Below are 11,659 nucleotides of genomic sequence, written 5' to 3' on the forward strand. Positions count from 1 at the left end.
CAGAGCTTAATTACTCTTATAGTTAGACAGTTTTTTTTCCTAATATCTAACCTAAATCTCCCTTGCTACAGATTAAGTCCATTACTTGTTGACCTGTTTTCAGTGGACATGGGAAACAAGTGATGACAGTCCTTAATGTATTTGAAGACTGAGACCAGATTCCCCCTCAGTATTTTTTTCTCAGGACTAAACATGCCCAGTTTGTTTGTTTTTTAACGTTTTCCCATAGGTCAGGTTTTCTTAACCTCTGATAATTTTTGTTGCTCTCCTCTGGACTCTCTGCAGTTTGTCCATGTCTTTCCTGAAGTGCGGTGCCTGCAGTTGGACATGGTTCTCCAACTGAGGTCTCACCAGTGCTGAGTAGAGGAGAATAATTACTTCCCACGTCTTTCATACAATACTCCAGTTAATACATCCCAGGATGATATTAGACGTTTTCATGACTCATCACACTGTTGATTCATATTCAAATTTGTGATCCACTGTGACCCTCAGATCCTTTTCACCAGTTATTTCCCATTTTGTAGTTGTGCATTTTATTTTTTTCCCCCTCCCTAAATGTAGTACTTTGGACTTACCATTATGGAATTTCATCATGTTGAATTCAGACCAATTCTCAAATTTGTCAGTGTTGCTTTGAGCAAGTAGAATATGGATTTCATAATACTTGGGCACCACCAACCAGATGGTGATAAGCAATCCGGAATCTGTTCTAGTGTCCCATTGTTGGAGCATTTCCATAAACTCATGCCATCATTGATGCTAGGATTGGAAAAAACCTTCTGGGTCATTTTGTAGTTGGCATACAACATTATTCTGTATACTAATGTTTTATTATTTGTGCTGGCTTAAAAAAAAAACTGAGGCGGGTGTGAAATTACACACGTCAATTTTTTTATATATTTTCAATTTTCAAAATATTTCAACCAGCTCTTACTATTGTTTGTTTTAATTGTATTTTAGTGCCAACTGGGTGCTCAGGTTCATAGAGATTTACATGAGGATAGTCTCTGTGTAAATCCTGATCCTTCAAATGTAGCCCAGTTGGAACTATTCATGCTCATAAGTATCTTTGAGATTAGGGCCAAAATGAGGGACACAATATGGTACAGACATACTACATGACAGTTCAAGTTTATGTTAGTTACCTTTGGTGGATCATCTCTGAAAGGCAACCCAGAATAAGAGGTACCATTTTTCAGGAGGGAGCTGAAAAAAGCAAAGGTGGTTTGGTGCTTACGAGGAGGGAGACAACCTCACAAGTGATGAAGCTGCATGGAAGAAGGTACAAGATGTGAATGAGATACAGATTTTAAAATGTGGGGTTGTGAGGAAGGCTTGGAGACTCATAGGGCGCAAAGTTGGTGCAGGGGGCTGGAAAGGTGGAAATGAATGGAGGTTTTAAGCTAATCTGTTAAGTAAGGCTGCAAAAACCTCCCTTGGCAATATTGTTCCGCTGTTTAAAATTCCTGCTGGCAGAAGAATTTCTTCTTTTATAGTTTCAGGCCATTGCCATGTGCTAGGCCAGGTCCACACTAGAATCTTTTGCCGATATAACAATGTGCGATGTGGGCAGGTGGTGGTGGTGGGATTGTTTTTAACAACACTTTTATACCAGTAAAAGTTCAAGTGTAAATGCAGTTATACTGGGGGAAGAGGGGGGGAGTTCTTTTTCCAGTATAGCTTATTTCATCTGGGGAGCTGGTATAAGCTATACCAGCAAAAGCACATTTAATTAACTGTTACAAGACTGACCCTCAATCCTGCCAGCTGATCAGTGAGAGCGGATCCCTACACCCATGCACAGCCCCATTGAAGTAAATGGTTGCAGAGGTCTGTCTGTGTGGATTGGTCACCAGCAATAAGAGATTAATCTTGTTATGTTTGACAGATATCTTCCCAGTACCACATCTATGGTCTCATCTTCATAAAGGCATACAGAAATAGGGGTTAAACCATAGTTGTAATAAGATGATCAGATAAAAGACGAATGGACATTTTCTTGCTAGTCTTTACTTTTCTGCCAATGAACTTTAAAAATTGTAGTCATGAAAATGTGTTTTTCATATCAAGTGAAAATGTGGCAAAATTTCTTTGAGTTCCAACATGAAACAATACATACAGCAAAAAAGTATCATTTTTACAATAAAAATGTAGAACTTGTACCACTTAGTTGTTCTCTGAAAACATGTCATGTTGCTTGAGTGTTTTGTCAGGAGAGAAACCTGGACAACAAATTTATTCATGCTCCCAATTTGTAAAAAGAGAAAGTGTCTGGCTACTAAAAGGAAGCTGCCTTTATTCTTGTAAAGGCATTAAGAAATTACTGAACAGTAAACAGAGGACAGAACTGCGGTGGATTCTAAACTGTACATTTCAGTATTGCTAGGGGATAGGCGTGGGAGTTATGTAGCAGTGCTTTACAGATAAACAAGGAAACAAAGTCCTTGCCCTGAAGAACTGACAAAAGACAGTTATGTTCATGAAGTTCTTTGTGTGGAATAGATAAAGAAAATCTGCTATCCCGTTAACATTCATCCACTGTTGTAATATTCAGTCGTGTGCCCTATTAGTTCTGGGGCACGGTAACTGTTCGTATGTACAATAATAGGCTATCGTTATGTTGTCTTGTCAAGGCATTTTTTCTCCTGCTGCACCCACTCTTGCAGTTCAGCTAGTGGCCATATGCTCATTATATGCTTTTGTACTTAGTGCTTACTTGATATTTGCTGGTCAGCTCAAGGCAAACCGTAACAGGTTGGGGGAAGTGTCTAGGTGGGATACTGTAATGTGTTTATGCTTATGGAAATATTGATTTGATAGAAGGGAGTAACGAACACATGAGTCTCTTTGCAGGTCACTTGTTCAGATATTTTGTTGCATTCACCAGCGGGGAAAGAGAAGTTACCCAAATCGTCCCTAGAGAGGGAAGAAAGATGGGCAGAAAATAACAAAATGAGAGTCAGTTTGGAAAAATACAAGCTAATACTTCCGAGTAATAATTATCCTAAACTCAGATATTCAGTGGAAAGGATAAATCCAGGAATCAGTAATGCTGAAAGAGTGGACAGAAAATTAGACCTGAATATACTCACGGCAGTAAAATGGGCAAGAAGGTAATTGTCTCTCCTCACACCATGCTGGTGGACTACATATGGAATATTATGTTCATTTCTGGCCACTTCATTGTCAGAGATATATTGATAAACTTGAAAAAATTCAGGGAAGAGCAGGAAAAATTATCGAAGAAGGGCCCGACTAATGAGGAAAGATTCTAAAAGGCTGAATATGTATCATTTGGCTAGTGATGATGAAGGGCCTGGTTCTCCTCTCACTTAGATCAAAGGGAGTTACACCAGTGTGATTATGACTCAGGGAAGCAATTCGTGATTTACACCAGTAAGAGAGAGAAGAATCTAGGCTTTAGCGCTACAGAGCACAGACACATCAAGGAGGAAGGGCGGAATTATTTACGGTGCTAAATTTGGAGTAACTTGGTGAAATAAAGGGAATGTTTAAGTTGAATATTAGGGAACGCTTAATGATTACCTGTTCTGTTCATTCCCTCTGAAGCCCTTGGCATTGGCCACTGTTGGAAGACAGGATACTGTAGGTCTAGATGGGGCATTGGTCTGACCCAGTATGGGTCTATTGGTCTGTAGAATAGTTTCCAGGCAAGTGGCTTTGAACACATTAAAGCTAGATGGAAAAACCTAACTGGCCACCCGGTCCATTCTACTGTAAATCTAAAATTATTTTCTACAATAAGTTTATTAGTACATTTTCCAGTCTCTGATTTCAGAAAACCATTAGTGAGATAGAAGTCCTAGAGCCCATTATGGGGTGCAGTCTTCATGACTGATTAAAAAGATATTCTTCCACTTTCTAAGACACAAAGAACTGAACATTTTGAAGTCAGGGATAGGAAATCAAACACAATGTAACAAGGGAAATCAGAAGATAAATTGTTAACAGGCTGGCTGGTATACAGGGCACTTGTAAGAGAGACCTTAGATAAGGCATCCTTCATTCTGGGTCATGAAATTAAGCATTCATTTACAGATTTGAGACCCAAACCATTGTTTGATGAGTGAATAGTGGGTTGTGAGTAATGCAAAGAAATGAATATAACTGAAGTATTATAATAAGTAAACTGGTCAATTCCTGGGTTTAAGCATAGTGGTTGAATCAACAGATTTTGCTTCACATATGGTTCTGATTCTCATCTCACAGGTGTTGATTTGGAGTAGCCTCACTGAAATTTAAAGGTTTAAGGGGAGTTGAGTCTGAAGATTTTACATTTAGACAGAACATCTCATTATGAAAAATCCTAAAGCCCTTTTATAAACTGTATATGGAAGAATTTATTTACTTCCCACTGAAACATGGCAGCAGTTGTTGGGATTTAATCTTCCTTGAGAGGGAATAAAATATTTATGGGAAGCACAGTCTCCTCCTGCTCCTCCCATGTTATGTCACCATGCACTTGAGTGATTGAGTTACTCTATACTGCACCTGAGGTTCTAGAGAACAGCCTGCTTTAAATCTCTTGCTTTTAACATGGGTATCACACATGCAGAGCTCAACCTTGATTCAGGTTCTTTATTTGGAAAGTGAGGATGTGAAGGGTTCTGATTTCAGCTGAAAGCTCACAAGTAGCTATTTCAAGGACAAGCAGTTTCTTCCACATGGGCAGTGTGTCCTAAAAGTTCACTTTATCCATATCCTTCTCTGTTAATAGTGGTTGACTTTCAGAGAGGACACATATGTGTGGCAGACCTATTTCAGCCCCATCAGAGCGGGTTTTGGTGTATTATCTCAGGTGCTCGTTTTGGAGAAGCCTTGTTGAATTGGGGCCTAATAGGTGTTTGCCTAATTTTAAGCATGTGCATCATAGGGATGTAAATTGCATTTTTAAAGAGTAGATGTTTAAACTATTAAAATTGTACTGGTTAAACGTTTAACCGGTAGGCTCCACTGCCGGCCCCGCGCGCCCGGGGTCCCGGCTGCTGGCCCCACGCAGAGCCCTGGGCATGGGGGGCAGGCAGTAGAGTCCCGCAGCAGAGTTTAAGTGTTAACCAGAATAACTTACCAATAAGACTCATGCTTATCGGTTAACCGATTAACATTTTACATCCCTAGTGAGTCACCCCTTTGATGTCAATAGGATTACTTGTATGCTTAAAGTTAGGGCACACAGTTAAGTACTTTGCTGAATCAGGGCCGCAGGAGAGTATATTGCTTTTTGATCACTGTTCTTGACATGCAGCAGAATCCATGATAAAGCCAACATTTACTAACTGTTACAAAGCACTAACCACATATCTCTCAAATTGTAATTATAAGGGAAAATCTGTGATACTTGCAGATGTTTTTATGGGGAACCTATTGGCAAATTCTAATATTTTAATGGCACCCCGTGTACTCCTTGGGAGTGGAGTGGTCTGCACATCTAAAATTAAAACATCTGAACTTGCATCATTGATAGATACTCATAACAGAATCTGGTTAGTAATGTTGTAAGTCTTGCATGTTCCATGCTATCTTTCCTTATACTGAGATAATTGGTACTTAAACTTGCATGTAGTTATCGTCTATGTTTGCTTGTATCTTGTAAGTTGTGTCAGTTATGAGATCTTATTTTCTGTAACAACTGTGTATATTTTATTTTTGTTTCATTTTAATATTTCAAGTCTTTTAAAAAATAACTCCTTGAGAGAACATGTGTTTTATGTATTATGTCAAACTTAGATGTACATTGAAATATTATCCTTTTGGAATCATAATATTTTGCCTTCATGTATAAATACTCATTGAAATCACTGTCTGCGAAGCATTTACTATATAGTATTTACCCAGACGCTACTGTGGTATTGAGTGATAAAGTGCAGATTTTCCCATGGAAAACTGAATTCAAAGAACTAGCCCTTTGTATTAAATTTTCTCATAGTAGTACGAGCCACATGAAAGCACCATTACCTAATATTCTTCTACACAGAAGGTGATTGCATTGTCAAAGACTGCTGGTGAGTAATTGCAGATAGTCTTGCCAGAGTGTGACTAAACGGGTGCAAAATTTTAGATTAAATCATTTACAAACTAGTAATGGCTTTTCAATGCACACATTTGTCTAGAATCTAAAACATAAAAATGTGCTTACATTTACATATGGACAATGTGTATCTGTGTGTATAGTGTGTGCATTTATATGTATATATATATAAACACATAAAATAACCTTTTGGAGTGTAATACACTATATTTTTGTGAGTTTGGAAGATGGCATGCTTGAGTGGCATGAGGAAGTGGGTGAGAAGCAATTGGATCTCACTAGAGAGCATAAAGCACACTTCAGCCAAGACAGATTGCTGTTTTACAGAAGTGAGTTTTGGGTAGTTGTAACATTTTACCTAGATGTTCAGAGAGTGTGTGTGTCTCTCTCCCTCCCTGTATTCATGAACCTGCATTAATAGTTGAGGTTTTTTTCTGTGGTGGTCTTTTGAGTTCTCTGTTTTGCCATTGAACTTTAGCCTTTTGTGTGATAAACAGACACGGGAGATGCTGTGCCCAAAAGGAAATTTCCTGCTGGAGAAGACCAAGCAGTATTTGCACAGGTTCTCTCCTGGGGGTTTCAGCGGGGGTGGTACAAGGTGCAGTTTTAAGTTGCGTTCTGGTCTCCTCTACCCCTGCCCGCGCCTACCTGTGCATCCCCTGGCATGTTGGCTGTTTCCTTCCCCCTTGCTAGGGCCTCACACTTTCGAGATAGCACTGGTCCCCTGTAGTCATCTGTCACCATTGCTGCTCTTACCCTCAGACAGATTTTTCTGCCCTGTGCCTTGGGATACACTGTCATAACACGTGGTCAAGTCCACAGTACCTAAATTATACAGTGCAGAGTTAGGCTGATGCTCAGTGCAGTGTCTTTACAGAAATTCCACACTAGCAGCTTTGTGTAAATGCTGTTCAGGGCAGAAGTAGAGTGGAGCTGGGTCAACCCAGTGGATGGACTATGACATCAACCTGCCATTCTGCCTTTAAAAGCCCCAGTCAAAATCATACTGCATTTCATTTGTATTTCTTTTTCCTCTAATCTATATTCAGCACCTTTTGTGTTTAAAAAGTTCAGAACTCAGAACTTCACATCTATTTTTAGCACCAGTCAAACTACTTGGTGAAACCCAAATGCACCACCAAATAAGCGAACTGTGTAAAAGTACTGTTCTAATTAAGCATAAGTCATAACCATTCTCTGTCAGCTTATGTCTGTGCACTGAGAGAGATTTCAACAGAACAGTCATTCCAGCTAAGTGCTTCCCTTCTAATGTCCTCTGTTAGCTGGATACAATAATAAAATACCATCTACATTGTGTACGTGGAAAGTAACCTGATGGTCATAGTCCATTTCCTAACAGGCAAGTATCTGTCATCTTTTAAAAAAAAAAAATGCTGGTGGCAGCCTAGTTATTGTTCTCAAAAGGTAGACAAGGGTTGAATGAGTAGAGAGAGTAATCAATTCTCTTACCCTTCAAAGTTATCCATTAGAATAGGGGTAGGGCACATTGTGGGGAAGTGTTTCAGCTTGTCCAGCTGCACCGCCCATGCCGTATCTCTCCTGTGAAAAAAGAGAGGATCTCAGTCTGCCTGGCATGGTGGTCCAGTGGTGTGAATAATTGATTATGTACAGTGATGGCAGGAGCGACGCCAGCTTTTTTGCCGCCCTAGGCGGCGGAAGGTCCCGCCCCCAAAATACCACCCCGGACAGAGGCAGCGGAAGGTCCCGCCCCCAAAATACCGCCGATGACCGTGGTGGCCGAAGATCCGGCCACCGCGGTCGCCGCCCCCCAAATGTTAGCGCCCTGGGTCGCCTAGGTCGCCTAATGGGTTGCGCCGGCCCTGAGTGATGGTGATATGCTGTCATCTTTCATCAGTGCTAGACTGACAAAGTATGAAAAGTCACCTGAAGAACTGGAGTTGACAGCCCTACCCACAGCATGAAATTCTGCTTTGCATTGTCTATAAAACACACACCTACAATGTCCAAACAGCTGGTGGAGACCATTAAATGAGAGGATTATGAAATAGAACCATTCTGGTTTATTAATTTTTCCTCCTCTTTTTAGCTGTACAGCTTTCTAACTGAATCTTAGTTTGTTTTTTTATATATATATTTTTCTAAAATATTCTGAAAATAATCAAGTCAGATGTTAGATTAGCAAGACATAACTAAATCCCAGTGTCTTTTTTTTATTTTTTGGTCACGTTTTAGGAGGTTTTTCCATGGGAGGTGGCATGGCAATGCATTTAGCGTACAGGTATCATCAAGATGTGGCTGGAGTCTTTGCTCTTTCTAGCTTTCTCAATAAGACATCTGCTGTTTACCAGGTGAGTAAATGCCAGTCTTTTTTACAAATACCTTTTGGAACGCATACAGATTCCACCTAAAAAGATAAACTGATAATTAGGCAAAAACAATTGAAGCACAGCATTTCCTGGGGAGTGGAATTGATTAACTCCAAGTGGTCATTAACCCCAGGGAATGTCCTGCACTGAGAACATGGGTAAGCAAAATATCAGGGACTAAAGGCTTGAAAACTACTTTTATCTTTACACATTGTTTATTTGCTTACTTTTGCAGTCTCACTGCTATTACACTGTGCAAAGTATGCCAAGTGTGCAATGGCACATTTGGCAATTAGATTAGTTACATGGCATCTTTAATTATTGTACCTATTATTTGAGAATGTCTAGCAGATTATAAAGGTCACGGGCTCCAATCTGCTGTATTCAGGTCAATGTGAACCCTTCTATTCAGGTTACGTGGAGCAGGATCGAACACTGCATGTAGATTTTTGCAGTTGTAAGTGGGCCTTGTTTAGCATATTGGAATTCCATATATAAACTTTTCATATATCTCTTCAACATTTGCATCTTCTAAAATCCATATTTGAACTCTTTTTCTTCCCCCATCTAGGCTTTACAGAAAAATGGAAGTGTCCTTCCTGAATTATTTCAGTGTCATGGAACAGCTGATGAGTTAGTTCTGCACTCGTGGGGTGAAGAGACCAACAAGATGTTAAAATCATTGGGAGTAGCAACATCTTTTCATAGTTTTCCAAATCTTAAACATGAGTTACACAAAACTGAACTGGAAAAATTGAGCTCCTGGATTGTAAAGAAATTGCCTGTGGAGACAGCAATGTCAAATGAATAAATGAAATTAACTTAACATTTCAAAATAACATGTTTATGTATGGCAAGGGCTTGCCTACACTAACAGTTAATGTACAGCAGGCTAGTGTGAGGTAAATCTGCAACCCAGCTTGCCACGCGCTAAGTGTCTGTGTGGATCCTGCTGCCTCACTAGTTTCCTAGTGTACTTTTCCCTAGTGTCTACCCTGCTTTGAAACAGGAGTAGATCAAAGTGCACAGTGAATGGTTAGTAAATAGCAGCATGGTCCACATGGACAGTTAGTGCATGGAAAACTAGTGTGTGTGTCTATTGCACACTAGCCTGCATCACACTAACTGTTCATATACACAAGCCCTAAGAGTGTGCATCATCTATTTCGTAAATATAAATCCAGCTTCGTATAGACACTGATGTTATATACAACTTTCTTACAACCTAGCCCGGATGATGATAAACTACTGATACTTACTATGTTTTTACTGTCCAGTATGCAAAACATGGAAGCTACAACATTCTGTGGAAGTTACGGAGAGTATTAAAACCATTTATAAATGGTCCAAACTATTTTCAAAACTTTAATATATATTGTTCCATGATTTTCCAGATCATCCTGTTTTTGTTCCAAGATGGAAAAATCTGTAATAGATTTTTTTTAAGTATAAAAATAACTTTACAGTCTACAAACATAGCAGTGTGTAATATAAGGCAAGTTACACTTGAGGAAAAAATTATGGCGCCATTCCTGCAAAGACTTAAGCGTGTGCTTAACTTTATGCACTGAGTAGTCCCATTGGCTTCAAAAAGACTTACAGTATATAAAGTTAAACACACACGTACAAGGTTGTACTTCACTTCACAGAAATCATTGAGGTTTGTGTTAAAATGAGAAGTCTTTAGCTTCAGCACTGATGCTTGTTATGTACTATCATTCTGGTGATATTTAGAAATCTAGTTTTGGAATAGCTGTTAAAGCCGGATTTGGTTTTTTGTTTGTTTTGGTTTTTTTAGGCAGAGGGAATAATGGACAGAAAGATGCCATAATGGTTCTTAAATATACCCTGTTTTTGGAGGGGAAAAAAATTCTTTGGGAAGAGCGTCTGTAGAGACTTATATTTGTGTCAACTATTTTGGAGCCTGCAGGATCACGTTTTAAACTAAAAGATGAGGACACTTGAGTTCTCAGTGTGCATTTAAATGAGCTGTAAATAACAATGATTGTGATATAAAGAAACCTCGTGTCCCCATTATTTATATTCAACCCTGTGTCAGTGTTTGATAAATCTATTCTTATTTCATTTTTTCCTTTGTATTTTCCACTTTGCCCCAATTCCCCCTCCCCAAATTCAATAACTTTATTGGCATGACAAGGTATTTGTGTTGCCAAAGTCAATACATCCAAGTCTCTTGCTTAATCTCCTCCTTCCCCCTTTGTTGAAGAGCAGATTTAGGACACTGTTGTTTGCTCTGTCACAGTAATCACTGCCAGTATTGGCTATGACTTCAGGGGGGTCAGCCAACTCCATGGGGCTGAGAGGTTTCTTTCTACCCTTGTGGGTTTAGCCCTAAGCCAGATTTTACCTATCTTGAAGAGTAAGTGAAGGAAAAAGAGTGTCAGTATTAAAGTACAAGGCATGTAATTGGCAGTAGCAAGTAACAACTTCCTGCTGCTAAAAATATTTTGCGTTATTTCATTTCATTGGCATTAGCAAGTCAGCAGTCTGTTCTGAAAAACAGGACTTTAAATGGCACACAAACTTTACCATTTGAAATCGTAACTGAAAAGCTTTTTTCTTTGCTGCCCTACGTTTCCTAATTATCGCAGATTAAGTTGAAACAGGTGTGCACTGAAGCAGCTGAGCTAACATTGCCTTAGCAGAGCCATAATTACAACCTGTGACAAGTAGTCTCTTAAAAGTGTAATGACGATGCATCAGTTTGGTTTTTGTACCATTTTCTGCTCTTACTACAGTTGCTGTCATGGGAATTTTTGAAGCACTAACATTGGGTGGTAACTCATTCTGGTGACAGGTGCAATGAGACGAAGAGAGATGACAAGCTCTTTTCATCCTGCCATTATGGCTTTTTAATGACATCCCAGAGCAGCTCAAAGAAATTGGAACAAATATGGTGAGAATAGGAATAGTTACAAAATGAATCCTGGTTCTTGTGCCCGTCCTTTCTTTGTAATATCAATGGACTACTTTGGTTCCCTTTATTAAACACCATAGTGGATCTGGAGTTCTGTTTAGTTCCATTATACAGATTAGAGACCAACTGTGAAGGTCAGATCCAGATCTGGATTTCACTACATTTTGGAAGATGTTTGGATACAGATTTTGTGCCCATTTCTACTCTTTAACTATCATCACACCTGTGAAGTAGGTATGTGTTATCCAACTCCTGAATAGATATGTTATGATTTACACACAACCTGGAAAATGTTTTATGTTAATCAGTCTTTATGGTACA

The 11,659-nt window shown here is 39.3% G+C and overlaps 1 protein-coding gene across 1 annotated transcript in view; it reads left to right on the plus strand.

Annotated features, from left to right (window-relative positions):
- Positions 1-10,448, plus strand: part of LYPLAL1 (lysophospholipase like 1) — a 43,762-nt gene extending 33,314 nt beyond the window's left edge. Inside the window, exons 4-5 of the mRNA XM_034764606.1 lie at positions 8,267-8,382; positions 8,972-10,448. Of these exons, the coding sequence (XP_034620497.1) occupies positions 8,267-8,382; positions 8,972-9,211 (356 nt within the window). The 3' untranslated portion in view covers positions 9,212-10,448. The remainder of the gene's footprint in view (positions 1-8,266; positions 8,383-8,971) is intronic.
- The last annotated feature ends 1,211 nt before the right edge of the window (positions 10,449-11,659 follow it).

The sequence above is a fragment of the Trachemys scripta genome, chromosome 3, assembly GCF_013100865.1.
Source record: "Trachemys scripta elegans isolate TJP31775 chromosome 3, CAS_Tse_1.0, whole genome shotgun sequence".
Classification (NCBI taxonomy): Eukaryota; Metazoa; Chordata; order Testudines; family Emydidae; genus Trachemys; species Trachemys scripta.